Source organism: Euprymna scolopes, chromosome 33, assembly GCF_053919585.1.
Source record: "Euprymna scolopes isolate OS-2025 chromosome 33, ASM5391958v1, whole genome shotgun sequence".
Lineage (NCBI taxonomy): Eukaryota > Metazoa > Mollusca > Cephalopoda > Sepiida > Sepiolidae > Euprymna > Euprymna scolopes.
Genome location: NC_136514.1, coordinates 89,273,127 through 89,291,553, shown reverse-complemented (window position 1 = coordinate 89,291,553; position 18,427 = coordinate 89,273,127). Strand labels below are relative to the sequence as shown.

Here is an 18,427-nt window from a genome sequence, read left to right as displayed (position 1 = left end):
CAAGGCTAAAAATTAAAACATGAACCAATAGCTATTACATTATGCATGCATATTTGTAATGCCATCGTTATTATTCGTAATGCAGTTGTTATTCCTTTACTTGGCAAATTCCACTTTTTTAATTTTCACTTTTGCACCGATTTTCCCTGGATAAAACCCAAATATAAAGTTCTGTATGGGTTTGAATACCCTACATATCAAGTTTCATGTCTATAGACCAAAAACTGACAGAGGAGTTTGGCAAGTAAAATGTTTTTAAACAAATATATATACGCATACATAAATATATATAGAAAGAGGTTTGTGTCTACTATAACCTTTTTATGCAAATATTATACAAGTATAAATCGTAAAAATAGTTAACTAAATTAATTATAATCAATAGTTAAATAAAAATTAATCTGCTTTCTGTTGTTTTGTACAAATACTTTTTTCACCTTAAAATGAAAATAATGCATTAATTTCTGGTAGAATAAAAATTATTATTTTTTAGTAGTATGTGTCTTTATACATAAAATGTATCGAATTTTGTTTCAGTTAAGGGTTTTACATACATTAAAATACAATTTTTCATGTGTACGTATTTTTGTTTCACCGCAGTGTATATATTAAGCTCTGTTGTATGTAGAACATTGAGCTTCTTTTCCTTGCGAATTTGAACTTCAGTTTCCTAATTGAAACATTTTTTTTAATTCATGTAATTAAAGAGTTTTTCTAAGAAAATTTTATATATATATATATATATATATATCAGAATCCTGAGATGACTATGAACATAGATTAATTAATCGTGTGGTATCGAGTCTTACGGAATATTTTTTGAAGCTATATCTATATATATAAAAGGCAAAATGTGTGTGACCATTTTGTGTATGTCTCGCAAAGGCTTTTTTCGCACACGCTCCTGGGGGAGGGGGTACGATCGCTTAGAACTATTTATATATCCGCTAGATAATAATATCTAGGATTTGGGAACGCGGGTCGCCTCTAGATTTATTTACAGCGACCTTTTATGAGATTCGCGCTATTTAACTCTGTCGCCTGTTTGTCCTGCTTTTTTAGTATAAATAAAGTGAAACTAAACTCAAACAGAAATGGTCATGGCATGTGGGGACAAACTCCTCTTATATCAGACAATTGCTATTTAATCCTTTTTTTTTTTTTTTTTTTTACATAGGCATCACCACTTATCAAGGCCAAGAGGCCACTCAAGGATAAGGGTTAAAGAGTGTACAGTAGAAATTGGACAATATAGTAATCATTAGTAATGAAAATTTGGTAAATTTGATAACTTATATGGAACGGCTCATCAAGAACTTATTTACGTTAGACTTGAACACAACCATATTGTAGTCAGCCGGAAAGCAGGAAAACGGAAGACAATTCCACAGGCGTGCAGTTCTAAGAAAGAAGCTTTGTTCATGGAATCTACGTTTAGGTTTAGGCACAGATAAAGAGTGGGGGGAATTATTGATAGTGTTTACAGCTAGACGAGTGTTTCTTGTGAAAGTTTGGCGAGGGGGGACCATAGATTGAAGCTCAGTCGAACACTTTCCATGAAAATAACGATACATCAGAGACAAACTCGCAACATCTCTTCTGTGAGATAGAGGTTGCAAGGAAGAGAAAAGGACATCTCCTACGAGGCTACGAAGTCTATTTTGAACTCTGGGGAGCTGGTTTCCCCCTCCCCAACATCTGTTAGGGAAAAAAAAACAGTCAAAGTTGGGCAAACAAACCCAAATGCTGCCTCGCAGCAAAAATTAACTGCGTGACTTCTATTTGACCTCATTAATTAGGTCAAATAGAAGCAGCAGAGTTAACTTTTATTGCGGCCACCTGTTTTTAATACTTAAATAAATTCAAACATGTTTCCGTTGTATGTTGCGTTGGCCCAGTGGTTAACGTCGCACGTTTTTTTTTTTTTCACACTTTCATTTCCAACTTTGCCTCAAGGGTTCGGGTTCGATCCTCATACTCACCTACCAAAACTTTTTTTTTTAATTTTACCCCCCCCCCCCCCTCAGAGTTTTGATTTACCCAAAACCACACACACCTGAAAACACCCGGGCATCACCAGGTACCCCCCCCCCCCGCTAGTATTATATAAGACAATCCCAGCCAAAAAGAGAATAGCTCAATATACTTGATAAAGCAAATGGAACTTATAGTTTTTTAATTTAACTTTTTTTTTCTTTTAAATGTCTCGTACACATGTCAACAACCAAAATAAAAAAAAAATATTCCAATCGCTACCTGCTCTTTTCGGGTTTCCAAATGCTGCACATTATCTGCCAAAGTTTCGACTCGAGAAATTAAGCTGCTGTTTTCCTTTTCTTTTTCTGCTAACTCAAGTGTCAACTGAAAATGAAATTAAATAAAATTTAAAAAAAAAATAAAACTGATTGCCAACAAATATATATATATAGGATAAAAATGACTACCGGAACAGTAGTAGAAACTTGCTATGAAGCAAGCGAACAACAGAAGATGTTGTATTTGAGAGAAAAAGCTTACCTTATAGGCTTGTATATACTTATGTTTATTAGCCGTTTTCTTTTTTGATAAAGTCAATGTCAAGGGAGAAATAAAGCGCCTTCATAGGGCTTTCCTCGTCTGAGTTTTATAGGATGGTGCTTTGGGGGGGGTATTTCATAGCATGTCTTTTAAAACTTTATATAGTCATGCTTGGGGGGTATTTCGTCTTATAGATAATATTAGGTCATCAGGAGAGAATAGTAATTTATAAAATATATATGGCGCATAAGCCTGAAGAGTCCTAGAGTGGAATGAAACGCGGAATATTCAGTGTAACTTAATCACGATATATATATTTTATAAATTACTAACTAGCTCTACCTTGAGCACTTTTGAAGTAAATACTTAAAGTTTACGTATAAATCTATACTTTCGTATATTAATTTTATGTGAGTAAATTAAGTATATATATATATATATATATATATATATATATATATATATATATATATATATATATATATATATATATATATATTACAATAGAAAAATGTGAGCATAAAAAGTAATATGGTTAAGCTTAAACATGGAAAAGTAAAGGACTAGTTGTTAAAACTGGAAAAGAAAAGGACAAGATATTCTAGTAAAAAATATAATAAATTTATAACTTAAAATATTGCAGCATTAACAATTGATTATATAATGTTATAGATTGAATTTTAAAAATCTTAATGCTGCAATATTTTAAGTTATAAATTTATTATATTTTTTACTAGAATATCTTGTCCTTTTAACTTTTCCAGTTTAAACAATTAGTCCTTCATTTTCCATGTTTAAGCTTAACCATATTACTTTTCATGCTCGCATTTTTCTATTGTAATCCATGATTTTTCCAGGCTTCCAATAAATTCACTTGTTCTTTTTTTTTTAATTTCAGTCTTATTTTTTGCCCTCATAAACACATACGTAATAACAATGTACGGCACTCGTCTGCTTTCAATAAAATCCCTCCCAATTATCTCCCTTTCATGCTTTCTCTTGTCACTTGTTACTTCTCTTTTCGAATTAGTAGCAACAGTAGTCGTAAAAAGCGTTGCTCACTTCCTTACAAATTTTTACAATTTTGAACACCAGTAAATTCATCATAACTTGTTTTACGAAAATTGAAGATTGTTTTTCACAATATTGCTGAGAAGGTGAACTGTAATAATTGTTTGAAATTTGGTCGAAAAATGAGTGAGCAGTGAAGCTTTAAAGCAGTTCTAAATGACTAAAACTGCCACTTAACCATATATTCACATACTACCATGTTTGAATGATAGATATATATATATATATTATTTAAAAGATATATATATATATATATATATTATTTAAAAGATATATATATATATTATTTAAAAGATATATATATATATATATATATATATTATTTAAAAGATATATATATATATATATATATATATATATATATTATTTAAAAGATATATATATATATATATATATATTATTTAAAAGATATATATATATATATATATATTATTTAAAAGATATATATATATATATTATTTAAAAGATATATATATATATATTATTTAAAAGATATATATATATATATATATTATTTAAAAGATATATATATATATATATATTATTTAAAAGATATATATATATATATATTATTTAAAAGATATATATATATATATATTATTTAAAATGATATATATATATATATATTATTTAAAATGATATATATATATATATATTATTTAAAATGATATATATATATTATTTAAAATGATATATATATATTATTTAAAATGATATATATATATATATTATTTAAAATGATATATATATATATATATTATTTAAAATGATATATATATATATTATTTAAAATGATATATATATATATATATTATTTAAAATGATATATATATATATATTATTTAAAATGATATATATATATATATTATTTAAAATGATATATATATATATATATTATTTAAAATGATATATATATATTATTTAAAATGATATATATATATATATATATTATTTATAATGATATATATATTTATATATATATTATTTAAAAGCAATTTGTCTTCTGTTTGATTAGAACTCAGAAATAACTAGATACTGTTGCAAATTTCCAAAACAATTGAAAACTGAATTTCATGTGTTGATAAATAATTGCTTATATATTTAAAATGATATATATATATATATATTATTTAAAATGATATATTTAAAGCAGTTCTAAATGACTAAAACTGCCACAACCATATATTCACACACTACCATGTTTGAATGATATATTTATATATATATATATATATATATATATCTAATATATATATATATATATATATATATATATATATATATATATATATATATATATATATATATATATTATATTATTTAAAAGCAATTTGTCTTTTCTGTTTGATAAGAACTCAGAAATAACTAGACACTGTTGCAAATTTCCAAAACAATGGAAAACTGAATTTCATGCGTTGATAAATAATTGCTTTCTGATGGGAAAAGATACCGTTCAAGAAAGCAACAGCTTAAGTGTTATTTAGATTCTGCTTCATTAGAAACAACAAATGGCAGTATACTGGCTTTAAACGTGTTTGTACAGACACAAATGATGCTGAACACGCAGATCGTCCAAATTCCTCAGTAGTCACATAAAACAAAGTTCACAAAATCATTTTTTTTTTTATTCAATTTTCACCTCAAACAAGGCACAGTGCCACTTTTAAGCAGGGGGCTACTATCAGGGACTTAATTAGCAGGGTCATTATGAAGGGGGATGAGTAGAAAGATGTTTGTTAACATTACACTTGAACTTCTGCATATCAGTACAGTTGGGAAAGCAGAATCCCGGAAGGGAGTTCCAAAGACCCGCAGTTCTGAGGAAGAAACTATTGGAGTAAAAGGCTTTCTTGCACCTAGAGATCTCTACTGTAAAGGGATGAGACTTCGTAGCTTGTCGGGTTTGTTGGGGGTAGTTACGTCGGGGAGGTACAAGTGTTTGCAGTTCGTCAGAGCATTCACCATTAAAGTATTTGTAGAACAGGCAGAGGGATGCAACATCTTGTCGATGGGACAGGCTGAAAGCCTAGATGACAGTTCAGGACCTATCAGGTTGGCGACTCTCTTTTGAACCCTGTCCAGGAGCGAGAGACAAGCAGCAGATGCACCAGCCCAGATGTGACAACAGTACTCCATACATGGGCGAATGGTGGCCTTATAGAGGTATAGGATACTGTCAGGCGTAAGTAGTTTTCTAGCACGGTAGAGGGAGCCAACCTTCCTTGCAGCAGCCTTGGCAATGCTCTCAATGTATCTATTCCAGTTCATATTCCCTGTAAACGTTAGGCCGAGGAGTTTAAAAGAAGTACTTTCAGGCAATAAGTTGCGCAAGATAGCAAAGGAGTTGAAGACGTCAAAAGGCATTCATCATTTTGTCAATGACAAATTTGTGCTCACAATCAATCAAAAAAATAATGCCGCGACAATTTATAATGCCGCTTGCAACAATTTCAATTCAACAGATGATGATGCGTGGATGCACCACATTACGCTGGAGTGAAATCTGCACATGAAATCCATTCAAAGACACCAAAGATGCACACACACATATATATGTACACGTATATGAAGATAAATAAAAAAAAATGTGATAAAAACACATGATAAATAAAAAAAACGTGATAAATAAAAAAAACACGTGATAAATAATAAAAACACGTGATAAATAAAAAAACATGTGATAAATAATAAAAACACGTGATAAATAATAAAAACACGTGATAAATAAAAAAACATGTGATAAATAATAAAAACACGTGATAAATAATAAAAACACGTGATAAATAATAAAAACACGTGATAAATAAAAAAACACGTGATAAATAAAAAAACACGTGATAATAAAAAAACACGTGATAATAAAAAACACGTGATAATAAAAAAAATACGTGATAAATAAAAAAACACGTGATAAATAAAAAAACATGTGATAAATAAAAAAAACATGTGATAAATAAAAAAACATGTAATAAATTAAAAAAAACACGTGATAAATAAAAAAAACACGTGATAAATAAAAAAAAACATGTGATAAATAAAAAAAACATGTCATAAATAATAAAAACATGTGATAAATAAATAAACACGTGATAAATAAAAAAACATGTGATAAATAAATAAACACGTGATAAATAAAAAAAAACGTGATAAATAAAACAAAAAAAAACATGTGATAAATAAAAAAAACACGTGATAAATAAAAAAACACGTGATAAATAAAAAAACACGTGATAAATAAAAAAAAAACACGTGATAAATAAAAAAAACACGTGATAAATAAACACGTGATAAATAAACACGTGATAAATAAAAAAAACACGTGATAAATAAAAAAACACGTGATAAATAAAAAAACACGTGATAAATAAAAAAACACGTGATAAATAAATAAACACGTGATAAATAAATAAACATGTGATAAATAAATAAACACGTGATAAATAAATAAACACGTGATAAATAAATAAACACGTGATAAATAAATAAACATGTGATAAATAAAAAAACATGTGATAAATAAAAAAACACGTGATAAATAAAAAAAACGTGATAAATAAAAAAACGTGATAAATAAAAAAAACGTGATAAATAAAAAACATGTGATAAATAAAAAAACACGTGATAAATAAAAAAACACGTGATAAATAAAAAAACACGTGATAAATAAAAAAACACGTGATAAATAAAAAAACACGTGATAAATAAAAAAACACGTGATAAATAAAAAAACACGTGATAAATAAAAAAACACGTGATAAATAAAAAAACACGTGATAAATAAAAAAAACACATGATAAATAAAAGCAAACAATGAATTAAAAAGCCAATATTGAACAAGAATCACTCCACTGAACAAGAATCACTCCACTGAACAAGAATCTCTCCACTGTTTTAGCATGCAGTATAGTTCTCGAGGTTGGAGGTGTTTATTCCGAAAGCCGTTCTTAACATGGGGAGGTTGGGGATGTTTATACTACGTTGGGTTGTCATAAAAAATACCAAATCCAGAATACTGGTTATAATTATGGGAGGGGGGAGGGGATTCTCATTCAGGTATGCAATTTTTTTTTTTAAATGATAAACTAAAAAAAAAAGAAGTGATAAAAAACCCCAAAAATAAACGAAAAATGAAAAAATGGACAAACCTGCTCATGTTTTTTACAAATAGTTTTGTATTCATTGCCGACCTCTGTTTTCTCTTGTTCTGCAGATTTTAACTTTTGAAAAAATAAAAAATTAGAATGAGAAAGTGAATGATAGAAATAATTATAATTACAATACGGAGAAAAGGTCCTTGTACAGTTCAATTAAGACATTAAAAAATGAAAATATCGAAAAATGTTTAAATTGTACGTATCCGTTATGGAATGAAGTTCTCTGAAAAAGAATTTCACTTAATTTCATCAAGTAGTTTTTTTTATTTTACAGCGAAAAAACAATTTGTTATGATATCGAGCAAAAGGTTCGATTTTTAGGAAGAAAAGCTAGTATTAAAGATGGGGAGGGAGTGTCGGCATTTTACATGGAGTTATCTCCCCATGGCGTTTATAAAATTCAAACAAAATTTAAAAACAAATCCAAGATGTTTGCCTTCAATGTGCTCTCATAAAAACGTGCTTTTCCGCTGTAAAAAAAAAAAAAAAAAAAACTATTTGATCAAATTAAGTGAATTTTTTTTTCAGAGATCTTCAGTTCAAAACGGATACATACAAACCTATTTTCGATATTTTCATTTTTTAATGTCGTGATTAAACTGTACAAGTACCAAATAAAAATTTAAAAAACTGAAATTTGTTTAGATGTTCAAGGATGTTTATAAACAACATTAAAAAACAACAAAGTTTTTTTTATATAATATGCAAGATAAATATATATCAACGACTTACCAATTTCTCTTTCTTTTTATCCATGCATGCAAAATCTTCGCATTGTTTTTTAAAGTTGTTTAACTGCTGAACCAGGGATTCATTGATTTCTTTTAAATCTTCATTTAACAGCTGAAAAAAAAAAAAAAAGTGATAAAAATAAAACTTTATTTAAAAAGTTAACTCATGAATACGTTCAAATTTAGCATCAATTGATTAAATTAAGAAACAAAAATCATCTAACTCCCCTTACACATTCATCAATTTTTTCACATCTGAGCCTTCATGGCAAATTTAACATTTTCAGTTTTCAGAGAGAACTGTCATAAGGACAAAAAAGGAAGGCAAAACAGGAAAAGGTGTAAAGCTATGCTATGCAGCACATGCTTTGCTACTGCATGTGAGTGACAGATATTGCAATTATAGATACTTGGCCAGAGAAAGATGGTTTGTTTGTTTGTTTGTTTGTTTAACCAGCATATCAACCTTCTTTGGGTCATTTAATGCTGTATACAAGATTTACTTGGCCAGATAAAGATGGGCTTTGAAGAAAGATGCAACTATCTCTCATCATAGTTTCTTTCCTAGGACTGCTAGACTTTGGAATTTCCTTCCGGGTCCCTGCTTCCCTGATGGTACTGACATGCAAATGTTTAAGTGTAATGTTAACAAACTTCTTGCTGATCAACTCCCTACATAGTGCCCCTAGAAATTATGTCCCAGATAGTAGCCCCCTACGCCAGTGGCACTGTGCCTTGTTTGAGATAAAAATGCAATAAAAACGAAAATAAATAAATTAAAAAAAATTTTTTTTGATTTTTTTTTATTACTCAGCAAGACCACCCAAGAGATATTCTCTTTGTTTGGAAAATAAGTACCCTAGTGAACGGGAAAAGTTCTGTTGGGATCACCTTTATGAGAAAAACAATATCCAGAGTTATTTGCAATTATGCTCCAGGAACAGAGACAGTCTTGAATGTTGTTTTCAGTAGATCTCTAGAGCAGCTAACCGTTGGGGCAAACGAACACTGCCTCCCGACAAAGAGTCAGAAGCAGTCAAGGGTGAAAAGATCGCATCACAATAGGAAAGGGGGTCATAACATCACAAAAAGAAGAAGAAAGAAAGGGCTGTTCATTTTTGTGAGAGCTATCAAACAGTTCAATTGCTGTGTTTCTCCAACTAGGCTACATCCCTTTCAAGATCTCAGCCAAGTGACTTTGTTAATAGGACTTATGCCTTGATCTGGTCAAGCAAAGATTCGGTCCTGGATATGACCTTAAACTATATCCAATGGTGAGGCCCCAGCTTGCAGGTTTTGGTGAGTGTGGAGCCACCCTTTAATTGCTATTGCTCCCAGGTCCACTCTGACCCGGAGTGGTAGTACCTGTTAAGGTCCCAACTATAGGTTAAATAAAAACTGACTTGGAAAAAAAAAACAAACATATATTCTATTAATAAAATTTTTCTTCAAAATAACTGGATTTGGCATTAAATAACCTAAAAAGCACTGATATACCGTAAAACAAAAACAACCAACCAAGCAAAGATTCAGTACTGCAAGTCTTGTTCACCGACCAGACCGGTACCATATGTAAACTAAAAAAATAATGAATATTCATTACTTGTTCATAAACTGAACTTTGGGTTTGGTTTGATATGAGGAATCTTCATTGGAATGCTGACAAGGTCAACGATGGCCTTAGCTTGGAACAATGTGTAAGAGACGATCCTCGTAGGGACCGAAAAATAAAGTGAGAGAGAGGGAGGAAAGAAAAAAAAGATGCAAAATTCAAGAGGTAAGATTTATAATTTTGCAGAAATCATTTTGCTTAATCTATCATATAAATCTCATCTGTCTGTTTAAATGTTTGTATGTATGTTTGTATGTCTCGCAAAAACTTCTGACAGGAGCAACGGATCCTGACAAGATCGATATCATTTTGAAGCTCGACCCTTCGGACGACAAATATTGAAAAATTGGCCAAAACATTAATTCTTTCACCCTAAACTCGGCCGTTTTGTACAAGGAGGGGTCGATTTTTTTTCACCAACATTTTAGCAAGTCATTGTCACCGTTGGATTGACTTTGGTTAATTTCAACGCTTTTGATTTCTGGTCGCGTCATGGAGACATCGGCTAAGACATCAGATTCTCTTTTACTTTATTTTGCTTGCCGACTACCACTTTTTTTTTTTTGCTCAATACACACCTCCAAACCCCTGGGCAAGCGAAAATATGTGTTTGTATGTATGTCTGTCTGTATGTTCGACACGGGTCACGGATTTTCACGAGATCGGTATCATTTTAAAGTTCCAACCTTCGTCTGACAAATATCGAAAAATTGGCCAAAAACATTAATTCCTTCACTCAAAAATCATCAATTTTCTACAGGGGGGGGGGGGGTCAGCAAAAACCGTCCTCTCATGACAAGTTCGCTTCTACGCATGCGCAAATGACGTCGGAACATGATTTAGTTTAAATATTAAAAAAACGATCCAATTTTGTCAATGTCGTCTTAGAGGGTGGCCTCATTATCTAAAGGTTTTGGGTTCGAATCGTGGTGTAAGATGTCTTTTTTTTTTTTCTCGATTTTTTAAATTTTAATATTGAAACAGGGTTATTTAAGTCATTTTTCACGTGTTTTTTTTTTGTTTTTATCTTTCAGATTTTTTAAAGAAGTTTTAACGTTCGTTTTTCTGTTTTCTTTTTGTTTTTCCGATTTTTACATTTAACATTGTTCGTTTGCCTTACGTTAGTTTTCTTTTTCGATTTTTTTTAAGTTTTAACATTTTTTTTTATATAAAATATTTGATATTTAAAAATATTTACTTTGCTTATTCTTCCCCCCCCCCCAAGCACATATACCTCTAAATACCTGGGCAACGCCAGGTACCCCTCGCTAGTATATATATAAATAAGAATTTGCATCCATACGTCCTAATTTCTAAATACCTGGGCTACGCCGGGTACCTCCCGCTAGTATATATATAAATAAGAATTTGCATCCATACGTCTTAATTTCTGGCATAGCGTTACCAGAACAGGTGAAAGGAAAATCAGTTCCTTCACTTTTATTGTTAAGTTTTTCTATTCTGAAGCAATTTATTTTTTTTATATATAAGAAAAGACATTATCTAATACTATACAATAAAAATTAACAAAAGTATAAAAAGATAAAAATACAATTAGTCTTTATTTGCACTTTTAATAATAAAATAAAAAAAAATAAGTTTTTATTTATTTGAAATTTTATAAGAAATGTTTCAGGAAATTATAAAATTTTTCTTTTTAAATTTTAAAAATAAGTTTTTTATTTGAATTTATATAATAAATAAATGTTTATGAAAGTATAAAAATAAAAAGTTACTGAAAGCAAAATAAAATTTCAAAACATCATAAAAACATACCCAATACATAATATTCCCAAAATATTTTTTAAAAGCATTTTCAATAATTCTTTAAAAAAAAAAAAAGAAATTTAATTTCAATAATCTATATATATAAAAGGCAAAGTGTGTGTGACCATTTCGTGTATGTCTCGCAAAGGCTTTTCTCGCACGCGCTCCTGGGGGTGGGGGTTACTATTGCTTAGAACTGTTTATATACATAATATCTATGATTTGGGATAAGTTTTTGATGTTTAAACTTATTTTGAAGCATTTATTAAGTATGGACTGCAAGTAGTGCCGAGCATTAAAGTTAAAATAATGGCAAAGTTGACAGACTTTGAAGTTGCCACAAAACGACAGTGCAATAATTGCTAAAAATTCAAAAATAAAACAAAATACTAAAAAAAAAAAAAAAAATCCACCTAATAATGGATTTCAACCATTATTTTGAGGATGAAATAAAAGAAATAAATCCTAATTCTCATCAAAAATATAGAAACAGAGACTTAAAAAAAAAAAAAATTTTTTATGAAGTACCTTTTCATTCAATGAAACAAACTTTTGCTTATTGTTCCTTTTATCCAAATTTTAAATTCTTCTGACCTGACTTTTAATCTTGGGATTAAAGAACCAAAATTATGCATAAGCTACTTTCATTTGTAATTTTTTTTTTTTTTTTTCATAACTTATATCTATGATTTGGTCCCGCGTGTAGCGTATAGATTTATTTTATTTACGTCGACCTTTACAAAATTATTGCTATTTTGACTTCTCACGTGTTGATTAGGCCTTTTTGTATAAAAAGCGAAACTAATTCAAAGCTAACAGCGTTCCTGGCAATCGCACCGGGAAACGTCCAGAAGCAATCAGCTTTGATCAATCTTCTCGCTAGTATATATATAAAAGGCAAAATAGGCGTGAGCGTTTGTGTATATCTGTGAAAAGCTTGGGATAAGGGTTATTGCGTGTACAGTAATCAATGGGATAATATCGTAGTAATCGCTAGTAATGGAGATTTGATAAAGTGTCTTACTTAAGGGGTCGGTTTATCAGGAATTTGTTTATGTTGGACTTGAAGACATCCAAGTTGTAATCAGGTGGGAAACAGGCAAACGGAAGAGAGTTCCACAGGCGTGCACTTCTAAGAAAGAAGCTTTGTTCATGGAATCTACGTTTTGATTTAGGCACAGATAAAGAGTGGGTAAAATTTTTGACAGTGGTTTCAGCTAGACGGGTGTTTAGCGTGAAAGATTGGCGAGGGGGGACCAGAGATTGGAACTCAGACGAGCACTTGCCATGTAAATAACGATAAAACAACGACAGGCTCGCAATGTCCTTTCTGTGGGAGAGAGGCTGCAGGGAAGAGAAAAGGACATCCCCCACTAGGCTATGAAGTCTATTTTGTACTCTGTCAAGGCAGGATAGGCTGTTTTTAGCAGCTCCTGCCCAGATATGGCAGCAGTACTCCATCCTTGGACGTATTTGGCTTTTATATAGATAGAGAATTGCATCAGTAGTGAGATATCTTCTGGAGTGGTAGAAGGATTTCACCATTTTTCCAGCGATTCCCACTGTGCTGTCGTCTCCAGTGTTTGTCTTTTTCGTATAAATAAAGCAAAACTATTGGAATGCACATGCCTGTAAGTGTTCCGTAATTGGTCCATACTGAGACAATTACTATTTATTTGGATACTGTCATTTTGTTTGTTTTCTGTTGTATTATTTGATAGTTTTTTTTTTCTTTCAATATAAAAATGAAAACATTTTATTAATTTGTTACGATTTTACCTTTTGCCGCTGCAGATCATTTTCAGCCGATCCCGTTGAAGTTTTCTGCAATTCCATATTCTGCTGCAAAGTGCAAACCTAAAAAAACACAATACTTTAATTTAAAAAAACAAAGACACAAAAAAATATCAATTTAAAAAACAAAAACCATCAATTTAAAAAACAAAGACACAAAAAACATAAATAAAAAACACAAAAAACATCAATTTAAAAAACATAAAAAACATCAATTTAAAAAACAAAGACAAAACCATCAATAAAAAAACACAAAAACATCAATTTAAAAAATAAAACAAAAAATATTAATTTAAAAAACAAAACTCACAAAAAACATCAATTTAAAAAACAAAAAATATCAATTTAAAAAACAAAACCCACAAAAATCATCAATTTAAAAAACAAAAAATATCAATTTAAAAAACAAAAAATATCAATTTAAAAACAAAACCTACAAAAAACATCAATTTAAAAAACAAAAAACATCAATTTAAAAAACAAAAAACATCAATTTAAAAAACAAAATATCAATTTAAAAACAAAACCTACAAAAAACATCAATTTAAAAAACAAAAAACATCAATTTAAAAAACAAAAAACATCAATTTAAAAAACAAAAAATATCAATTTAAAAAACAAAAAATATCAATTTAAAAACAAAACCCACAAAAAACATCAATTTAAAAAACAAAAAATATCAATTTAAAAAACAAAAAACATCAATTTAAAAAACAAAAAATATCAATTTAAAAAACAAAAAATATCAATTTAAAACAAAGACACAAAAACATCAATTTAAAAAAAACAAAAAACATCAATTTAAAAAACAAAAACACAAAAATCGGTACTTGTGCATTTAACGAACCAGACGTAACTCAGCATTTGCTCGGCTTTCTCCGGCGCATGACGTCAACAGCCGGATAAAACCGAGCGTTGGCGATAAAATAAAAACAACGCTACAACAAAATAACTGTACAATGAAATTGTAAAATGTAGAAACAAAAAAATTAAATAAATAAAAAGCAAAAACTTACCGTTCATTTATGTTTTTTTTTTTTTTTTTTTAATTATTGCTTGGAATTGTTTTCTGTTTTCAAAATAAATACATATAAGACAAGTTTTTTTTTGTCTGAACTGTTTTTTTTTGTTTTTATTTCAATTTTTAACGTAAAAAAAGGGGGGGGGGCAGGAACAAGGATTATTTGTACATTTTTTTCGCCAGAAACAAGGATTTGTAGAAAAGTTTGATAGAAAAGTAACTTACCTTGCCTTTGATAATATTTGTTATATATTTGTTTTTTGACAACTTTTTCGAATCTATGTGTACAGTAATACAAACCCCTTTTTATTTATTAGTGAAAGGAGGGTTTCGGCTTTCCTATTTGGTACAGTGACCAAGAAACCCTCCTTTTCGGCGGGGTCGTATCCACCGAAGACCCAGACCGGTGTCACAAGTCTGCCGGCGGTTAAAAACGGACTCGTCGATTTCTACCGTATGGCCTGGGCCTCCAATCTGCCGGGGATTCCTAAGAAAATAGTCCCTGCATATATCACACAGGAAAATTTTCCAATCCACGATTGTGTGGCGAGAACGTAACCCACATTCGCAATGGAGATTTTTTGTAGATGCCATCTCAAACGCCCATAAGTATATTATTTTTATGATACACGCGATGGTTAGTCTGGATTTTGAGAAGGTCCCAATCCTAATGGAGGTCCATCGACGACATGTTACACTTCTACACCTCCAACCGTAACCGTTGGAAAGGCTTGTTCTCTTTGCAAGTACACAATCCTGGCCAAAATGTAAATAAACACCTTTTCTCTTCTGCCAACAATTTCCGTTGCTGGCAAAAGTTTAGTGCAGCCTCTGGGGTCTGGAGCTGGTCCGCAAGGTTTGTAATATTCATTATTATTTCGTCAGTTATCTTTTTAAAACAAATTTTTTTTAAAACTCTTCAAATAAGCGTTTCTTGAGTTGTGACACTCTTCCAATTGATAGCGAAATTCTCGTCTGCTTAATCGGCAACGCTCGGTTATATCCGGCGTTTGACGTCATGCGTCGGACAAAGCCGAGCAAATGCTGAGTTACGTCTGGTTCGTTAAATGCACAAGTACCCAAAAATCATCAATTTAAAAAACAAAAACACAAAAATCATCAATTTAAAAAACAAAAACACAAAAAACATCAATTAAAAAAACTATAACTATAAAATTTCATTTTGTAATTAAAAAAAAAAAACCTGTCCCAAAACGAGTAACATTAATTCCTCGAACCGAATGAGTTTGCATTATCTTACAACCCTTTAAAAATATAAAAATCTAGACATGATGGTACTAAACCTTATGTTTAGAACCCTTATCCTAATCTTGATCAAAATTCATTACATGTCTCCAATTTAAAACTTAAGAGGTTCTTAAGAAGAAATTGAAATTCAGGAAATTTTGCTTAATTAATGTCTAATGACTAGGAGTCAAATTTAATGAAAATCTGAAATATTTGAATTTTCGAATGAGAGACTGTGCTCATGCCCACTAAAAACTATTTAAAACACCACAAGGAAACTTAATTTGGAGGAATATTATTAATTGATATCTAAAGTAATTTAATTTCTTAGTGTATGTAAACATATTTGTGTGCAAACTTAACTGGATGTTTTCATTTGCTATGTTTTCCTTTTTTTTAATTAAATTACTTTAATGTTTCTCTTAATTCTAATAATATTACTATTTTCATAGGTATGCATACATAAATTAGAATTAATACATTTACTAATTATTAAATATCTGGCAGAATATTCATAAATTAAATTAGTACGAATAGTTGGGTTTAGTGACTTTATTTTTAAAATTCAAAATGGCGTAATGGAAACATTAAAAGGTATTTGCAGCTTCTCTTCCAATTTTCGGATTTTAATCATGTCAAATCACACTTTATTTTCTTTTGACGGATTGATTATTGCTATTTCTTCTGATGAGTTAAGGGCATAATACATTCACTGATGGATATAATAATTAAGTGATTGATTTTGCACTATGAAACAGACACTGTCAAGAATTGTAAATGTCAACTAAATTAAAGGAATAAATTATAAGATGGTCAACATCATGAATTTTGGAAGATAGTTTTTTTTCATTTATTTACTACATGGCTCTGTAATTACATTGAACTTCTTAAATAAGGATTGGTATATATTATCAGAAAATATATATATATATATATATATATATATAAATACACATTTTATAAAGAAAAAAAAGATAAATTTCATCTAACTTTTAGTAATTTTATGAAAATAACCCCAAAAATTAATGAGTTAATAAATTGAAATTCTAGCAAATTTAAATATAGTTACACATTTTCATATATAAAATTAAGCCGTTTTTTATACCTATTTTTTTTTTTTTTTTTTTTAATCGCTCCAGACAAAGCATGAAGCCACTTGATGTAAATGTTAGGTATTAACTGGGCAACACTGGGTAGAAAGAAAACTTACTTATCTATTTGTCTATCTAGCAGAGTAAACAACAGAGATTGAATTGTGGGAAACTATAAGTTGAGCAAACATGCAGGTGTAGAAAGGGTTAAAAGGGTCATGTTGTGGCATGTATCAAACTAGGTTGACCGGTAAGTTGCACCGGAAAATATCTGAATGGGGACCTGACTTGACGTGTCAGGTGTTCCGGTTTGAATAAGCCGAGTTAAGTTTAGGGAGTTGGTTTTGAGATGCCAGACAAGCAAGATGGGTTAAAAAGATCTCCCCCAGGTGGGAGGTGACGATCTCAAATAGAGAACTCCCAAGCCAAAGATCGTTGGTCGCTCCATTTCTGCTGACAAGATGCCCGAGAGTGAAGAAAGAAGATAAAAAGCATACATTCGTCTTGGGTCCCTGTCTTGAAGCGTTTCTTTTAAACAGGTTCTAGTTCCCAAGGACGGTCGGCAAATCCCCCAGGAGCGACCAGCGTAAGACAGGTATGTTGTCATGTTAATTGTATATATATTGACATACGCACGCGCACGACTACGAGACAAGTCACGGGCCATTAAGTAAATAGACATAAGCGTTTCCTTTAAACAGGTTCCAGCTCCCCAAGGACGGTCGGCGAATCCCCCAGGAGCGACCAGCATAAGACAGGTATGTTATGTTAATTGTATATATGTTGACATACGCACGAGATGAGTCACGGGCCGTTAAGTAAATAGACATTAATGGATCTGAGGACAATAATTCGTTAAATAAGACGCACACGTGTTAACATTAACTTGTTCAGTCTTTCACGGACTATGGACACCCATGAAGGGGTGCCTGCATGTGAAATATTTGTGGCAGGAGGTGTGCAATCTCCAACCACACCTCTCCTGAGTCGACATTGTTGAATACCAGTGACAAGTCAAGTGTATGTACAGGATGACTGGAAACAAATGCCGAGATAAGCGGAGATCACATACAGCCCCTAGAATTCCTAAATGGTCATCCATCTGGTACTAACCAGGCTCAACATTGCTTAACTTTGGTGATTTGACAAGAACCGGTGTGTCAATGCAATTATGCTGTAACATACAGGGTCGTGCAGATAAATTGGGACTAAATTTAACCTATGACTAAATTTTTTTTTGCAGACAATCAATAAAACCCTTTGCTTTAATATTTCAGATCAAGACCTGGCATACTTCGCTCAAATATGGCGGAATTAGCACGAAGAACGACGATATGTGAAATGAGACGCGCCGGGAACTCTGTTTCGGACATTATTAAGAGCACAGGCTATGCGAAATCGACTGTTTATCGAGTTGTTGC

General features: G+C 30.6%; 1 protein-coding gene across 1 annotated transcript in view; it reads right to left on the bottom strand.

Annotated features, from left to right (window-relative positions):
- LOC145258344 (uncharacterized) overlaps positions 1–18,427 on the bottom strand; it is a 153,339-nt gene that overhangs the window by 51,683 nt on the left and 83,229 nt on the right. The window contains exons 12-15 of the mRNA XM_080116536.1: positions 13,632–13,709; positions 8,475–8,585; positions 7,734–7,805; positions 2,257–2,361 (exon numbers count right to left, since the gene is read on the bottom strand). Of these exons, the coding sequence (XP_079972662.1) occupies positions 2,257–2,361; positions 7,734–7,805; positions 8,475–8,585; positions 13,632–13,709 (366 nt within the window). The remainder of the gene's footprint in view (positions 1–2,256; positions 2,362–7,733; positions 7,806–8,474; positions 8,586–13,631; positions 13,710–18,427) is intronic.